The following is a 19,285-nucleotide window of genomic DNA, read 5'->3' on the forward strand; positions in this document are numbered from 1 at the left end:
ATTGTTTAATACGTTTTGGTGATTGGGTATATCTTGATTAAAGTGCTTTTGTATTTGGAATATGCCTAAGTGATTGAATTTAGTATATTTCGTATTAATATGTAAAAAGAAAAAAGGTTTGATTTCAACCAATATTGCTTAAATAAATCAATCAATAACACATATTATGTATTGGGCAAATGTTGCGGTCAAAGAAAATCAAACTCACCCGACAAAATACAATGTCTGTTGAAGTCGTGATTTTATCTGAAGCGTTAAATGGAACTGGATTTTATAAAGTACACTATTATTTTCCAGCTATGGCATCAATGAATCTTATTTCAAATCATGTTCTTTCCCTAGTCTTTCAGTATTTTCTAGCTATGGTATCAATGAATCTTATTTCAAATCGTGTTCTTTCCCTAGTCTTTCAGTATATTCTAGCTATGGTATCAATGAATCTTATTTGAAATCATGTTCTTTCCCTAGTCTTTCAGTATTTTCTAGCTATGGTATCAATGAATCTTATTTGAAATCATGTTCTTTCCCTAGTCTTTCAGTATATTCTAGCTATGGTATCAATGAATCTTATTTGAAATCATGTTCTTTCCCTACTCTTTCAGTATATTCTAGCTATGGTATCAATGAATCTTATTTGAAATCATGTTCTTTCCCTAGTCTTTCAGTATTTTCTAGCTATGGTATCAATGAATCTTATTTGAAATCATGTTCTTTCCCTAGTCTTTCAGTATTTTCTAGCTATGGTATCAATGAATCTTATTTCAAATCGTGTTCTTTCCCTAGTCTTTCAGTATATTCTAGCTATGGTATCAATGAATCTTATTTGAAATCATGTTCTTTCCCTACTCTTTCAGTATATTCTAGCTATGGTATCAATGAATCTTATTTGAAATCATGTTCTTTCCCTAGTCTTTCAGTATTTTCTAGCTATGGTATCAATGAATCTTATTTGAAATCATGTTCTTTCCCTAGTCTTTCAGTATATTCTAGCTATGGTATCAATGAATCTTATTTGAAATCATGTTCCTTCCCTAGTCTTTCAGTATTTTCTAGCTATGGTATCAATGAATCTTATTTCAAATCGTGTTCTTTCCCTAGTCTTTCAGATGCCGGGAAGCTGGTATTTGTGGACAGCGTGCCCAAACTGATGAAGAATGCTGCTGCCCCCATGCTAAGGACGTTTACGCAGGTACTGTATATCACTTCACATGCCATTCTGTTTTCACAGTGAAATCAATGATGCCGACTTAGTCATGAAGTGACACTTGAACTGCGCATTTAAAAAGGCCCATCTTACTGTTTTGCGGTTCATAGTGACTGTTTCGACAGTCACAGTTTCGAATCACAAAAGTTCCGACACAAAAGTGTCCAAAAAAAAATGTTCGCATTTTTTTTACTTTTTTTATGGCCCCCCCAAATCCACGTTTGTTTTTTTTTTTAAACACTTATTTTACTATATAAACTTAAAATAAACCCTTTAATATTAAAAAACTTTTGTTTCGGAACTTTTGTCATTCGAAACAATTGTTTTGAAACTTTGACTGGACACCCAGTTTTGCACTTGTTAGAATCAGAGAAAAAAGATTTGACTGGATGTCCTTGGTTTTTAGAATTAGGAATGGAGCCAACAGTTTATGATCTTATCTTACACTATGCTGTCTATTTGCACCACACAAAAATGGAAAATTGATTTTTTGCCTGTTTATGTTCAACATATATCTGTTTCTATCTCAGTGGTTCATGCCTAGGGCCATCAATGTTTCAACCATTATCTCCACTGTTCGGTGGAAGCACTAAAATAGTTCAAAAGAAAGAAACCCCTACTATATGGAAATGATATAGGACTAGAGAGTGCCGTATTGGGGGAGGATTACTCTAACTATGGGTAGAATGTAGACAACAATTGGTTTTGTCATAAATGCGAAATAATGTACATGTGTTTCCCAAGCAGCAATTCATACAGACACAAGACATCCACTATATTTCCTCCTGACAAAGGAGTTTTTCTAGTAGGAAGGGGCTAAAGAAGTTTCTTTCATAGTTTTTCCTTTAAACTTCCATCAAGAGGTTTTCAGAATATCTGCAAAGACTATGGTACGGGTGTTGGTCGCAATCAAAGGCAGTCGGCTGCGATGTAGGTTTTATTGAAAAAGAAATGTGGACTGCAACATGTGCCCTGTCTACACGATTTAACGTTTTGCAAGAAACCCTCATTATTGGGTTCAATATTTGTGTGGTCTGGTGCGTCCCTTGTTGGTTTGTTTTATTATTTATAATGCGCGCCAGACCCAATGGTATCACTTGTGTCTGTAGCCTTAAACGTGTTCCTCTTCACTCCCTCATGTCTCTCGCTGAAACAGTGGAGCAGGAGACAACTAAGGAGTAATAATGACATCAGTTTAAATTGGTACCCAACCAGATTAATGTGGAGGGTCATAAATAGGGGAGAACAATACCAGAGCGGACCAAATGTTGTCACGTGAATGTAGCAATTTTTAAAAGGTTATAACACAAATAGGTTAACTCCTCGGTTCATACTCCCCTCTGGGTAATTAAAAGCAGATACTCTAAACAAGGCAACATATAAGGGAATTTTGTATTCTATTTGTATTCAAAATGCTTCAGCAACATGTTTTTTTGGCGCTTTATAGATAATAAAAGAAAGAAAGGACATCTGCTGGGGCGGAGACAAGATGGCAACCTAGCAGGACGCACCTCCCTGTAGCTCTACGTCCCTTCCGTGTAGACATCTGTCTCTTTACTCTATATATTGCTCCTCAAACCTCCAAAATAGATCGAAATGTAACAAGTAGCCTTGCAGTGCGCCAGGGGGCTGGGAGACGTGCCCGAGTCTGGATTTCACCTGTGGGGAAGGCACTGACGTGCAGTGCGCCCTTGTCTCCAGCCCTCAAGGAACTTCCAAACTAGCACCTACAGGCACGTAGAATGGCCAGCACTGCTGGTGCTTGTTGAGTAGTGAGTGGGTTACAGCAGTATGGGTGCCGACGTGGCATTCAGTGTCCCACCAAGGTATGCAGACACTAGTTCGACATGCCAGGAAAACTGAGGTGCAGGACATTGGGGGGTGCAATAGGATGAGGCAGAACAGAGTGGTCCATGTATGTGAAGGCTGATGAACAGAGTGACGAAGTGGTGGCTCTACAGCATAAGAGGGCCTGAAGCGGAAGTCTGGGCCCCATAAGTGCCAGCAGCTTTGGAGAGTGCAAAGCGGATCGCACAGGGCTCTGTGCTGCTGCGTGAGGGAGGATAGCTCAGCGGCAACGTGCGCACCTTGGAAGCAAGACGGCACAGAGCAACACAGGTTCAATCCCCGGGTCCGCGCTTAGAATCCTCTGTGTATTAAGCGTGTTATAAATAACCAATCATATCATCATATCACTGAAGGCAGAGCAGTGCCCCGGTGCTCACACCACATATACTGAACCAGGTTACACATTGCAGGGGCATGGTGGATCCCCTCACAGAAGCTCCGTCTACTACTACCATGAAGGATATTTGGGGTTAGGTGCCCCATTGCTCAGGAGTTCCCACCACCATACATGGGGGCACAATATGTACATTTGCAGCCACACACGAAACAAATGTTCGGTGGTGTAACTGGCTTTCCTCAGCTTTTCAATTCTCACTATTTAGTACATCACAATTAGAGATCACTTGGAATTTGAGGGTAACTCCTGCATAACAGCAGGCTCCAGCGTTTTAATTGGCTCTTGCTAGCGGGTGTCACAGTTTCATCCTGAAAGGGAGCTGGACCTTCAATTAAAATGCTCATTCAATGGTGCCTTCCACCATATTTCTGCACTCGTAGTCCACAACCACTATTGCTCTACGGACACCGTCATGGCTGCAATCACGAAAGAAAAGAGTAGCCCTGATCTTCCGCCGCAGACCTGGTGCATTAGATAGTAGATCTGAGGTCTGTTATGGTGGCCGGAATACAATGTCAACAATAGGGAGAAAGAGCCCTATAATGGACTCTACCAGTACTGCAACTTGGCTAGATGCTAAGTCAAAAAACACCCATATGGACGTGGCAAGGCAAATAGAAAAGAGTCACAACATCATGGCAACCGGTGGACAGAAAGGGGGTAGACTCCTCAGATCGCTGTGATACAACTTCAAATTAATGATACAAATCAAACTGGGGGCCCCATGAGCCAACTTGATCCAGGCATCAGTAACAATATGATGGATATTCTCATGTCACTAGAGTGGATACATGGGGAAATGACCTGATGAATATGTGGGGAAGCCTAACATCTCTCTCAGCGGACATCACATCTCTTCAAGAAATGACTAAGCACCTTCTAGGCAAATGTGAGGATCTCAAATATCGATGAGAAAGATAGAATATGTGCTTCAAATGTTTTGACGAAACGACCAATGGGGAATGTGTTCTTGAATGCAATAAGGGGATTTTTTTCTTTACTCCTGAAAGATGAACGTGATGCCCACGTTCACATTGACAGGGCCTATTGGGTTGGTCACCTTAAGAAGGTTTAGAATGCTCCTTCTCATGATATATTGGTCAAACATCAAGACTTTGGAACAAAAAGGGACATAGGTATTGCCGTAATGGTGGCGAAATGAGCTGAGATTTCTGGCTCTAATATCCACCTTTCCCAAGACTTGTCCCCCCATCGTAATGACGAGAAAAATGGGAGATTTAAATGGTCACAGACCGCTCAATTACCAGAAGGCTCTGATACAGATGGACTTTTCAGTCCAGTCTAGAATATTGCTTCAATGATTGAGAAGTTACCATCTCCACGAAACACCCGGCATGTTAAGTCACAGAATGTCCAATCAGTTGTCATGTGTGGCTGATCTTCCTGGCAGGACGCTGGAGATTGAAATGCGAGGCGGGAAGACACATTCCACATCAGGAAAGATCTGGCTCTCTGGACACTGGTTCTACCCCCACCCATCTTTAAGAATTGGGCTCCTTGGGGTGCAGTATTCCCACAATCCACGAGACAAGCTGATCTGTGGATGCCTTCATATCTCCCAAGTCTGATATCCCGCGAGGTTCACTTGACTGTTCAAGTGTTATGTTCAGGTTGCCAATGATCTTTTGAGAGAGTCAAAGAAGTTTATATTTTGCCTCATGTCATCAATGGCTTCAGAAATCGACAGACAAAGATCACATATTTAGACAGCTTATTAACATTGTAAACACATGGTTTGGCAAGTCTGGGGTAATTGAAACTAAGGGGTCCTTACAGCTCTCTCAACCTTCATGTGGGCTCCCTCCCCCATAGCACGGGCGCCTCTAACCACCAGATTGTACCCAAGATTTTCTAAGGCATGGTAACCCCTACTGTGTAGGTCGTTTTTAATCTGGAAGGGAAACCTGAAGGACGTGGCCCTTTCTAGCTATCTGCCTCAGAGACTTTCTAAATTATGCTCTCCCTTTTGACAAAAGACTGATTTCATTGGGGGTTTCCCTCCTAACACTCTCTCTCTATTTTCCCCTATCCCCATATCCGCTCTCCTCTTCCTGCGATCTTCCTCCTCTACCACTATCAATATGTACTCCTCGCCTTATCCTTTCACTTCTCCCTCTCTCCTCTCTCCCCTATCTACTCCTCTCTCCTTATCCTCTAATTTCTCTTCCACCACCCTCTCACTTTCTGTACCTATCCCTCCTTTCACTCTCTAACTACACCCCTCTCCTACCACCGCTCTCCCTCTATGACCCCTGACTATTCGCCTGTCTCCAGATCAAATCACATTCTCTCTGCCTGTCCCTCGCGACTGCCTTCCTCCTTATTTTCTACACCCTCCCCACTATTACTCCTACTACCACCTTTTACTTTTTTACCACTCACCTGCTCCATCATTTACACTCACTATCAAACCTTCTCTAAATCCCCTACACTTCTTCCCCTCCCTTTATCCCTCATTCGCTCTTTCAGTCATTGTCTACACACACCCCCAACACACTACACTCAACTGGTACGACTTAACTAAACACAATACCTCACTCTATCAGAACACTACCACAGTCTCCTCTGCACTCCTCTCCACCACCCACCCTCAGTCTGACTTGATTCACCCCCTGCTTCACCTGACCCCAGCTAAACACTTCCTCAGTGCTGTCTAGGCTTTTTATAGCTCAGCCTTCCCTCATCCAAGACTCCTTCTGGCTCCCATTGGTCCCCCTGGTCACAAGCTCTCGTTGGCCAATCTCTGTCTAGGCTATCCCTCTGAGGGTTGGGGCTCCCCTGGAGGTCTTTAAGAAGGCTTCCAGCCTAGTCCCTTTTCAAATCTCCATTTGTGTGGTGGCAGCCATGAGCTCAAGCTACTAATTTTCCTTGTGGTTTTCATCCTGTGCTGGCAAGAGTTGTTTGAAACTGGAATTAGGGAGGATGTCTGTGCCTTCCCTTGCTCCATTGCAGTCTCTTCTCACTGGGGTGGGGGGATTCAATCACCCCCCCTCTCTGGGGTATGACTAGCTCTCCCATACACCCTGGTAAGCCACCCACGCCAGGTTGGGAGGAGTCCCTGTTCTTCCCTGACAGGGTCATGACCCTGTCACTGCGACACTTATCTCTGAGTTGGGGAATGCATTGCTTCATGGTACTGGTATGGTGTATCTGGTGCATCTTGGTATGGGAGGGTTCGGTGCTTCAGGATAGGCAAACATGTGGTGGGGCGGGTGATGGGGCAGAGGGCTTGGCTTCATCTAGTTCAACAGAGTAAAGGGACGCTGATTCAAAATCATAGGAAACAAAGAGATGAAGGGGCAAAAGGCAACATTGGGCACAGTCTCAACAAACACACTACAGTGGGTGATTGATCAGGCTGGTTATGGGCGGGCTGAATATCCACATTTGAAGATTGAATATCACATGTTATAGTTAGAGATTGTGGCTAGATCAAGAACATTGAATGTGACTGGTCTGAGCAGCCGCACATAGTCTGTCTCCAAAAACTCACCCAATAAGGGAGACTAACACAAACCAAACTCAAAGTCCTACCCAACACGTGTCCATGCAATTGCAGAATCCAAAATGTCCAGGTAACTGCTTCATTCCACAAATTCCAATTCTCCTTAAGAAAGGTTTACTCTGACACAGGGGCAGTTTTCAGTATTGTCAAATGCCAGGTCACGAACAGCCTGACCACTGTGGCCTCTATATATGCACTGTGATTAATTGCCCTCCCTACCTACTGTTAGGGACAACCAGTGGGGTAGCTCAGGATAATGGGGCCTCCCAAACTAGTGTATTATGAGCCCAAGGGTGGTATGGGGTTATAGGGAGGGTACCCTGGTCTCCAATACTTACGGCCTCATCACAAGTTGAGGAGTAAGCCTTAAAAGTGGCGGTAATGTAATTAGTGCCGCCAATACCGCTCCACCGGATCACGAGCCGGCACAAATGCTGCAAACTGTAAAATCAACCAGCACTATTACAGCCGGAGCAATTTCCTGCTCCGGCAACACAAAACGCATCCACAGCTACATCACAAGTCCATGTACAGCGGTATTAGCGCCGAAAACTAGCCCGAATACCAACGAAAACATGGCGCAATTACCTCCAGCCTCCAGATAGAGGTAAATGAACACAGGTGTCAAAAATGAAGGTACAGGTGCACTCAATGCACTCCAGAGGGCAACATAAGGCACACCCCTATCCCAAAACAGTTTCCAACACTATGCTGCATATAGCCACTGTGAGCTGGGACAGGCAGCTGCTCATGCTGTGCCTGGAAGTAGAAATGCAGGATAATCAGGCCAGGGCACAGGGAGTACAAGGGGGTGAGGAAGAGGATGAGGAGTAGGAGGAGGAGTAGGATTAGGAGGAGGAGGAGGAGGAGGAGGAAGAGAAGAGCCCAAGCAAGGCGTTCACCCATGAATGCACAAACAAACATAAAGAGAGATTGAGAAAAATCAATGAGGACAAAGAGTTAGTCAGTGGGCATAGTGGTTAAGGGCTCAATGTCACAACAGTTGTATTTAGATACGTGCGAATAATGTGATGTACATTCAGTGCTTGTCAAATTCACGATCTGTCTCAGAGAGAAAGGTACACATAATAATAGATTAAAGTGTGGCATGTATGGTGCCACAATTCAACAAACATCACCTAATCCTCAACTCAATGTTAAGCTTTCAGTGACCAATTGTACATTTCTCCCTGAGACAGATCGAGAACATGATGAGCACCGGAGGGAACATCATTTTATTCGCACGTATCTAAATACAAATGTTGTGACATTGAGCACTTAACCACTATGCCCAGTGACTAACTCCTTGTCCTCGTAGATTTTTTTCTCTCTCTCTCTTTGTTTGTTTGTGCATTCATTGACATACAAATTGTGTTTTGCCAATAATTTGGGCATGTTTGTGCATTGTAGCTTCTTTATTTGTATCTATCCATGGATGGGGTTTATTAATGTGACTTTGTACGGTTGTTAATCTGCTTTGCATATGTTGCTTTAATTTAGCCTCAGATGAAGAATGCAAGCTCGAAAAACGTGTCAGGCTGACAACAATAAACTCATTTTGAAGTACATCAATATATTTGTGACTCAAGCAACATCAGTATTGCTTGACAAATCGCGCAGTGTGAACGTGCCCATGTGTTTGTATGCGTAACTGACTGTGGTGTATAGAGCAGTATACCCACAACTACATTCACCTGCTGCGTTTTGTTTATTATTACACTACATGCGTTTAATGTCAGGCAGTTTACAGTGTCTCTATTACCGCATGGGTCTCGAGTCTTCTCTGCTCTGTTTTTTTTAACTCCCTTTACAGCTTGCAGTTCTGGCCAACATGGGTGCCAAGCTGTTCTACGGGGACTACTTTACACACATATTACTTTTACGGTGTAGCCTTACCAACATATCTCTTTGGTCTGGTATGCACTTAGGTACATAAATACATACATTGAGGTGTAAGACACCTATGGGGTTTGTTACTACAAATATTTTAGTCCAATATGGAAGTGGGGATGGCCCCACTAGATGGAAAAGCTGTACCTGGTGTACCGGGGCCACATCAGCAGATGGTCACAGGGCAGTCCCTCAGTGTCAGCAGCTCGCCCATGATGGAAAGTGCTCCACTAGCCGGCAAAGCCACCCTTGGGGATACGGGGGTGGGGGGGGCACATCGGTTATTGTCTGGCCAGGAGGTCTCTGGCCTGTAAGCTGTAGTGTGGTCCTCCAGCGGGCTCGGGTGGTCTTTGTCCCTTACGGCAGACCCGAGTCTGGAGTCTCTCTGGCCCCTCACTCCCCCCATGTGTTAGGGGCAAGGAGATACTCTCCTGGCGTCGCTCACCAGGTTAGGAACTGCTGAATGGCAGTGGGCAGAGCCATGACCAGATTCCCCCTTCTGGTGGCCGTTCTTACTTGGTACCGCCGTGGCGGCAGTCCTTTCCTGATGAGGTTCCCTCTGCTTGAGTCAGCACGTACAGCGACCGCTCAGCTCTTCCCACTGCTTGTTACCTTGAACTTATGTTGGTACAGCCGCAGCAACAGCTGCGCTGTGGCCATGCTGCCCCAGTCAGTTCTTCCTGGCTTGCATTTTCACTTGCCGCACAAGCATATTGGCCCAGCATTGTGGGGATGGTTGCCACAATGAGTGTGTGACACATGGCCAGTTGGTCATTGGCCTGTGTGAGGGGATGGAATCTGGTTCATGCTGGGGCAGCTGATGTTTTGCATGCATGCTTGTGATCCCTCATGCCCCTACAGAATATATGGGGGCAGAGGATAGGGTTAACAGGGAATGCCCTTATTGAAACAATTTTTAACACAAAAAGTATGGACAATTACCAACTGCATTTCAATTTCGGTGAAAAAACCAAAGCCTAGTCTGTTTTCCGACGTGTGGTGAACAACCTGTTCGTCGGAGTAAAACCACCGTGGTTGAGGGCACACTTGGTTATTACTAAAGAAGGAGGCTACTGTGGGTTTTAACACCCAAATATGCAAGGCTGTGTGGGAAGACAGAAAGGGATAGAGTGATATTCTACGTATCCCTACCTCAACAACTATTCTGTCCCTGTGTAGCGCTGCTGTGCCGCCTACAAACAGGGGATAGAATAAGAAGAGAAACTAACTTCTTCTAGATGAGGTACACCATTCAGCCTTGCGGACAAAAATGACCTACAACCACTCTCTCCCCCTATGTGTTTGTATGGGGAGAGACAAATACCAGATCTAAAAGACAGTATTTAAAATGATGGGGCGCCACAACATCCTCTGGGTTATATGCAGGGATTGTTAATCACAACTCATCCACTGTAATCTTTAAAAAACAATGTCAAGGACTATCACAAGGTCAGGTTATGAGCACTCTGCGCTTGTGTTTAGACCAACAACACAAAAGACAAACATTACAACATTCTCCACTCCGCCTTCCTGTTAATCTAGCGAGGGGAGGATAGTATAAAATTGCTCATCAATAGAAAGTGAATGTGATATCTATCTCATGTAGCAATAGCTGTCTACCGGTTTCAGCGACTCATGTTCATTAAGGTCGCTTTCTTCAGGACAGTCTTTTGTTATGTGTTTGACAACACCGGAGAATAGAAATAAGTGCTATGCTCCATGTGTAATTTCTGGTAGGGATAGTGGATAATCAATACTTTACCACCTCCTGGCTACGTCACGGCTGGACCAAACAGGTGACCTGTGTAAGAAAGTAAAACCATATTCAATACACAAGTCTCCATAGGTTATTCACTGCCAATCAATGGCTTTAAGGGTTAGCAATTTTTTAGTGCCAATCCTGATCTATAACACACTACACCGGGCGTGATATGCGTTACCTCTTTAGCAAAATTGTGAGTCGCAGGGTATATTGACACCAGTTGGGACGCCAGAAAACATCCCTGACTCCTACGGGCTGACTAGGATGTTCAATAGCCTGTTGTACAGCTCGATCTACTCATTAGTAAGTGTATTACTGAGCCGTGTTATCTAATATTAGACTGGTCATCTGCAATGGTAATGACCTAGGTATGGTCTCTTGCCTTGCCTCAGGTGTAATCACTGGTAGCGAGCGCTTGGTCTCATCATGGATCCACTGTGTGGTCGTATTTCTGGGTCAAGACAAACAAAAGGAGCTGTGTTAAAATTCAGCTATTCACCATAAGGGACTGTGGCTCCGGGGCAATGATAAATGCATGTAGTGCTGGCAACAGTCCTTTTTCACACGGACCGCGGTGCCGGTAGCGCTACTAGCTAATTCGCACACTGAGCGCTTGTGCAGTCTCTTACCGTGCTATGAATGCCAACTTCGGTCCGTGAGTGCCTTCTCCCTACCGCGTACGCCGGTAGACTTGGCAAAGGACCAATAATAAGTCCTTGCACAGTCACGAGCCGTGGGTCTGTAGCGTCGTGTGTGCGGCACGTGACATCCACGGCATCGTCTGCCCGGAAGTCAGGCATCTAGAAGTCAGGCATCTGACAGAACTTAACTCGCGGACTCGAGTGAGCCACATATTTGTATGGAACAACATATTTATACAGCAACAAACCCCTTTAGATCACAGATATCTCTATGGACAAGATACATATATGATATTCTGGCTATCTATACAGGATCAGAATCCTCATTTCTGCAGTTCTTGGACTGGCTTAATTCTCGTAATTCCTTTTTAAAATGTACCCATAGCATTTCTAAACAAGAGATCCACTTCCTGGATGTAGAAATCAAATCTGACGGAGGATATCTTTCAACTACTGTCTTTAGAAAACCTACAGATCGAAATGCCCTATTGGATTACAGAAGCTTCCACCCACGAAGCCTACGGGAAAATCTCCCTTTTGGACAGTTTTTGCGCTACAGGCGTAACTGCTCAACCGTCCAGGAATATGATTCTCAAGCTAAGGTTCTGCCAGACAAATTGGTAGAGAGAGGTTACCCTAAAAAGACAATCAAAATGGCCCGCAAAAGAGTGAGAAATATCCCACGGGCCATTACTTTACAGCAACAAACGCGTCCACCAGGTGAAAATACCATCACTGCAGTGTTCAGTTACTCCAACAAAGTGAACCAGATTAAAAGAGAAATCATTAAACTCTGGCCACTACAAAACATGGGGCCTGTCACCTTGCCCATACCACGGTTCGCCATCAAAAAGAGGAAGAACATACAAGATACTCTAATTCATTCATATACACCACCCCAGGATCTCACCAGGCAGACGACACTCTGGGGCACTATACCACCTTGTGGACACACACCCTGCGGTCAATGCAATGTGGGTGACCTAACGAAAAAATCCCAAACACTGGAATTGGGCTTAGCCACTCCATGGCGACAACAATCTCTAACCAATTGTAACACCTCTAACGTGATCTATATGATCATTTGTCCGTGCAACAAAAAATACATAGGGATGACCACAAGACCAGTCAAAAAACGTATACAAGAACACATGTCATGTATACGAACAGAGAGGGAAAATGTCCCCCTAGTTGAGCATTTCAAAGCACAAAGACATAAAGCGAATGAAATGTCATGGACTATTATAGAGAAAGTCACGTGCCCAAGAAGAGGTGGAGACATCAGCAATTTGCTCCTTAAGAGAGAACAAAGATGGATATTCCGTCTAAAATTAGATAAAGTGGGATTCAATGAGAGTATTGTATGGCAAACATTGGGTATGAACACCTGTGGAGTTCTTTTCTCTTCTACATCTAAAAACCTTCGAATGTATTTCTCAGAGTACACTTTAAGCTGATATGGCACAAAAGTGCACGTTCTGACATGAGCCTTTATAACGACAGTGCTCATAGATGGGACGGTATCATAGGTCGTGCCCAATTTAACTACCGAGAGCCATGCGGAACCAGCACTCGATGACGATATAGCATTGATTGCAATTTGAATATTAGTCAGGTGGCTCACTCGTGTCTGCGAGTTAAGTTATGTCAGATGCCTGACTTCTAGATGCCTGACTTCTGGGCAGACGGTGTCGTGGATGTCACGTGCCGCACACGCGATGCGACAGACCCACGACATGTGACTGTGCAAGGACTTATTATTGGTCCTTTGCCAAGTCTACCGGCATACGCGGTAGGGAGAAGGCACTCACGGACCGAAGTTGGCATTCATAGCACGGTAAACGACTGCACAAGCGCTCAGTGTGCGAATTAGCTAGTAGCACTACCAGCACCGCGGTCCGTGTGAAAAAGGACTGTTGCCAGCACTACATGCATTTAGCATTGCCCCGGAGCCACAGTCCCTTATGGTGAATAGCTGAATTTTAACACAGCTCCTTTTGTTTGTCTTGACCCAGAAATGCGACCACACAGTGGATCCATGATGAGACCAAGCGCTCGCTACCAGTGATTACACCTGAGGCAAGGCAAGAGACCATACCTAGGTCAGTACCATTGCAGATGACCAGTCTAATATTATATAACACGGCTCAGTAATACACTTACTAATGAGTAGATCGAGCTGTACAACAGGCTATTGAACATCCTAGCCAGCCCGTGGGAGTCGGGGATGTTTTCTGGCATCCCAACTGGTGTCAATATACCCTGTGACTCACAATTTTGCTAAAGAGGTAACGCATATCACGCCCGGTGTAGTGTGTTATAGATCAGGATTGGCACTAAAAAATTGCTAACCCTTAAAGCCATTGATTGCCAGTGAATAACCTATGGAGACTTGTGTATTGAATATGGTTTTACTTTCTTACACAGGTCACCTGTTTGGTCCAGTCATGACGTAGCCAGGAGGTGGTAAAGTATTGATTATCCACTTTCCCTACCAGAAATTACACATGGAGCATAGCACTTATTGCTATTCTCCGGTGTTGTCAAACACATAAAAAAAAGACTGTCCTGAAGAAAGCAAACTTAATGAACATGAGTCGCTGAAACCGGTAGACAGCTATTGCTACATGAGATAGATATCACATTCACTTTCTATTGATGAGCAATTTTATACCATCCTCCCCTCGCTAGATTAACAGGAAGGCGGAGTGGAGAATGTTGTAATGTTTGTCTTTTGTGTTGTTGGTCTAAACACAAGCGCAGAGTGCTCATAACCTGACCTTGTGATAGTCCTTGACATTGTTTTTTAAAGATTACAGTGGATGAGTTGTGATTAACAATCCCTGGGCAAATAAATTGCATATAACCCACAGGATGTTGTCGCGCCCCATCATTTTAAACACTGTCTTTTAGATCTGGTATTTGTCTCTCCCCATACAAACACATAGGGGGAGAGAGTGGTTGTAGGGCATTTTTGTCCGCAAGGCTGAATGGTGTACCTCATCTAGAAGAAGTTAGTTTCTCTTCTTATTCTATCCCCTGTTTGTAGGCGGCCCAGCAGCGCTACACAGGGACAGAATAGTTGTTGAGGTAGGGATACGTACAATATCACTCTATCCCTTTCTGTCTTCCCACACAGCCTTGCGTCTGTGGGTGTTAAAACCCACAGTAGCCTCCTTCTTTAGTAATAACCAAGTGTGCCGTCAACCACTGTGGTTTTACTCCGATGAACAGGTTGTTCACCACACGTCGGAAAACAGACTAGGCTTTGGTTTTTTCACCGAAATTGAAATACAGTTGGTAATTGCCCATACTTTTTGTGTTAAAAATCCCTCATGCCCCCACAACCCCTCCCCGGGTAGCACTCACCTTGCGGGGGTGGGTGTGGTGGATTACTCCATGGCACTGGCATGGCTCTATGGGGCTGCTGTGCAGCCAGCAGGTTTCTGCTGTGGTGTACAGTAATTGGCTAGCTGAGCCTATGTTGGTGTAGGGGGACATGTACTTCCCTGTGGCTTGTCTGACATGCCAACATGGGGAAGGCAGACTGGGCCTGCAACATGCTGGTGTGACTGCTGCACGTTGCAGTGGTTGCTCACCCACGACAATCCCGCTGGCGCAGGGTGCACCAGCAGGGGTGTGCTGTGCATGGCACTTGGATAGGCCACCCCTTCCCGCTGTTGTAACGCTCAGAGGTGCGCTTGGTGCCCTTCCCCATGGCTGCTGTGGAAGGTGGCTGATGTGCCACCCTGTCACTCCACCCTTTTGGCATGCCCAGCTTCTGGGTCTGCTGACATGTGTCCTTGTCCACTGGTGCATTTTATGCTAGACTATCATTTGTGAATGCTCTTGTGCTGGTGGGGGGTTGACTCACTTCCTGCCTCCTGGGTGCTGGCACCCGCCTCTGCACCTCGGACTCCCTCTATTCCCTCCATATCCAGGACTGTACTACACTTTTCCTCCCAGGCGGTGAGGGCCAGTGGTTCCACAGTGCCTTCTTTAGTCACCAGGGACTCTTGGCGGAGTTGTGACAGCAGTCCACGCACCCTGACCCCCAGGTCATTCCACTGCTTGTGGCAGTCCTATCCGTCATGGGGTACGCTCACCACAGCAGTCACCATCTGGCTGATGGCATGCCAGATAGCTATCCTGCTCTGTCTGTGTTCTTACGCTACCTACTGCCATATAGTTCATCACAGTGGGCAATGTCCTCATCTGTGAGGATCACCAGCTCCCCCTCACTAAACTTGGGTTTTCGCAAGAAAATTTCAGGCACCTTGCGTCTGGTCCTCTCCTGTGACATTCGGGCTTCTTTCCAGGTCCGGACGACTGCAGGAAGTGAAGATTTTTGATGGATTAGGTTTTTAAAAATGGCCACCGCAATGCCTCCCATTCCGGCGATGACACAATTTTCGCTGGTGCTAATAGCATCGGTCCTATTAGCACCTGGATCACCGGCAGTAGCACTATTTATGCCAGTACTTCAGCAGTAACTCTTGTTTCTGTGCTGTTTCTGCCAGGCCGAATAGCGTTTCCACCGGAGTGGGGTGCGCATTTACTCCAGGTTTTGATGCACTGCTAATACCTCCACACGACCTGGTGGTAATGTTTTTTAAACTCGGGGGAAATTGTGCCTGATTAACACCCAACTTGTGATGAAGCCCTTAGTCTCCAACCTAAGGCAGAGGCCCATCCCATGTGTCCGTTTAAAAACACTGGGCCTCATAACGAGGTGGACGGTAAGGGATTACCGGCACCGGTAAGGGCACCAGTGCCGGTAATCCCTTACCGCCATACTACGAGTTCCCTTTGCGGGTCATTCCTTAACGCCTGGTTTTTGCAGGCGTTGAGGACGGGACCCGCAAAGGGACACCGGGGACAATAACGGTACCACAATTTGCAGTACCGTTATTGCCGCCTTCCCCCTTCCCATTGAGCCCTATGGGGGATGAAATGGGAATGGTGAATGGCCCTGGCGAATGTGGAATTACCGGTCCCTCCAGCCTCGGAATGGACCGGTAATTTCTCCATTCACCAGGCCGGAGTTGGAACGAGTTTGGATGGAGGCAGCCATGCCGCAAATAGCGGCATGGCTACCTCCAACCTCGTAATGAGGCCCACTGTCACTTTAATAAAGCCATGTCCCATCCTGAGGACCCACATCAGTATAGAATAAGTAATGCAATAGTCTTCCCATCCTAAAAGAGAGGTACTTTATATATTCCTCAAGCAGACGCAATTGTGAAAACTGTCCTTTTAAGCAACTGAAGTCTGCAATTGGAGGAAACCATGCACAGACAGAACTATATTACTTCAGCACTGGTAGCAAACACCCACTGCCACATCGGATGCACAGCACATTGTCTTATGGCACTCACAAAGTGAAAGTGCTCAGTCATCAGACATACACCACACATTCCTACGTGTCTGCTTCGGAAACAGACTCTGCGTTTATTTGGGAGCAGATTGAGCACAGAGTTCCACTCAGAATTGCTTTCATTTTGCTCACAACTTGTTGACACACCTGGGGTATGTTGTCCCAGGCTCCATTCCACTTGCAAACAAAAGGAACACCCTATATAGCCGTGGGCTGCAGGATCCCTGCAATTGTTGAAATTAAAATCGAAGATGGCAGATTTGCCATTTAAAGTCTTGGTGTGTCCCCAAAACTCCAAAGCAAACACAGATAAATCAGTTTGAAGCAGCCAATCACTGCCTCACATTCATTCACACTGCAGGGTGCAGACCTTCACAGAGAGCCCCACTCAAGCGCATGTGGTCTTGGGCCTATATAATCTCAAAGTCCCAGGCAAGTAGTCTGGGTGCTTGAAGTTAGAGATGATGTTGGGAGTGTGAAATAAGTTGTAGAGTGAAAGAGTGGCAATCAAGTTGGAGTTTGTCAAAGGAGTTTTGAGCAAAGTGAGAAGAGGAGGTAATAAGTCATTATGAGGAGGTTGGTTGGAAAGGTCAGGAAGAGGTTGGTTTGAGAGTTCAGGAGAAAGTGAGAGACAGCAGGTAGACGTGTGCTTGATTCATCAGGAGGAGGTTGCTTGCAGTCATCAGGAGGAGGTTGAAGAGATCCGGAGGTGTTTGGTTGGAGATACAAGAAAGAGGTTGGTTTGGGACATCAGACGGAGGTGGGGGAGAAGCATCAGGAGAAAGAGCAGGAGGCCAGGAAGGCCCAAGTTACTAAGAGAAGGAAGTTACCAGAAGGCATGCATGGCCCAGGGTAGCAGTAGGGGTGAGAACTCAATTCTAAGGGGTCAAGCGCTCAGTGGAAGCAGGAATTTTCATGTGTGACATGGACTCAAAGAGGACTAGAGCCGATTATCGAGGTTGTGAAGAAGGAAGGACCCAGAACCTTAAAACGTGGGGATGATGGGGCCCTATTAAGCTCAACTGTAGAAATGAGGAGGGGAGAATTCAGATACAAAGTTGAAGAGCAGAATCAAGATACCCTGAGAAGAAAGAAAAGATGGGGGTGAGGAACCCCTTTAAGCCTGAATTTGAGAACAGAGAGTTAGATATTGAGCGAAAACTGAAGAAGGGCACATTAACCCCTTTTAGCCGAGTTTGAGGACACAGGGAGAGACTCTGAAAAAGAAATGGACAAAGGCTGCAAGATCCCCCTTTAAGACCAAATTTGTAGTGCAGTGTGAATAGGCACGGAACAGTTTTTGGAACAGGGAACCTGCATTGTTTGTTGTGTTTTTATGGTTCACAGCCCCTGTCTGTTGTTTTGGCCGCCACTGAGATGTTTTTGATCAGTCTTATCCTTCTTCTTATCCCTCAATCATTTTTGGTAGACGGAAGGGTGGTCCTGACCTACCGCTGCGGTGTATCCCGATGGAAACCGGGAAGACAGATAGGCGGGCAAGTGGGACAAAGCTCCTGAAAACGGGGAAAAATCCAAAGTAGACCAAAACAAACGAGAATCCAATGTGAGGTCCAAAAATCAACAGGCAGTCACGGCGGTATCCAGAAGTAAACTGCAAAATAGCAGGATGGTGACAGCAGCATAGCGAGGAAGAAAAATACAGGTAGAACAAAAATAGGAGGAAACTGGCAAGAAAAACAGAAGTGTGGCCACGTAAAGAAGGGGTCCAATGAAAGGGGAATAGCACAGCAGACAGAGGAAAACTAGCATCTTACCCCAAAGACAGAATCAGGAGGATTGCAATGCAGTGTTGAGACACCGGATGAACGCGGAAGAACTATTTCAGTCCTTTCCTCCATCTGTGCCACAGTGACCACCATGTCACTGTGATAGCATTATCCTGATGGGTTATGTCAAGCTAGTACTGAACCTGGCTTTGGATCACTCATCAAAGATGGTGTACATCAATGTGTGACTGCATCAACTAAGATTAATTCAAGATTGCAAGAAATGGGGATGACTGACAGCTGGCAGGAAGCAAAATCAAATAAGAAGAACTTGTCCTACTTGTTCATGTCCATGGCATGTACTTGAGAATCAAATGTATTTTCCTTGGAACATATCTCCTCAGGTCTTCTATAGACACCAATATTGGGATGGCAATATTATCAGACATGCACCAGTCTTAGCAAAAATTAAAATGTGGGCACACACTACAAACATTACACGATGGAGGCTCGAGGATTACCCTCAGCGATCCCACCCACAAGCCGAATTGGCAAAAACTACCCTTGACAACTCCACTGATGATCTGGATGCAGACACCTCACCAATAATCAGATGGGAAACTGTTAGGAAGAGTGATCAGCTTTATGCTTAATCTCCCTCCCCTTTGGCTGGACTTCTGGATCTTTTTATTTTAATCCTGAATGAGGGGAGCCTTTTTACCCACTCATTCATTCTTACTGCTCTATCTTTGGGAACTGTGTTCTTTATGTTTTACTTAATTTATATGGAGTCTGCTTTCCTCGATATCTTTTAAAGGCATCTGTGTTACACATTTGCAGCACACAGCACCCCCCTTCTACTTGCTCCTAGGTCTTTATGGTCACTGTGGCAACCCTAAAGTTATGGCTGGTG

At 45.3% G+C, this 19,285-nt stretch overlaps 1 protein-coding gene across 1 annotated transcript in view; it reads left to right on the forward strand.

Annotated features, from left to right (window-relative positions):
- Positions 1 to 19,285, forward strand: part of FREM1 (FRAS1 related extracellular matrix 1) — a 1,195,879-nt gene that overhangs the window by 362,066 nt on the left and 814,528 nt on the right. Inside the window, exon 12 of the mRNA XM_069626057.1 lies at positions 1,099 to 1,189. Within this exon, the coding sequence (XP_069482158.1) occupies positions 1,099 to 1,189 (91 nt within the window). The remainder of the gene's footprint in view (positions 1 to 1,098; positions 1,190 to 19,285) is intronic.

This window comes from Ambystoma mexicanum, chromosome 6p (assembly GCF_040938575.1).
Source record: "Ambystoma mexicanum isolate Mex_15411 chromosome 6p, UKY_AmexF1_1, whole genome shotgun sequence".
Classification (NCBI taxonomy): Eukaryota; Metazoa; Chordata; class Amphibia; order Caudata; family Ambystomatidae; genus Ambystoma; species Ambystoma mexicanum.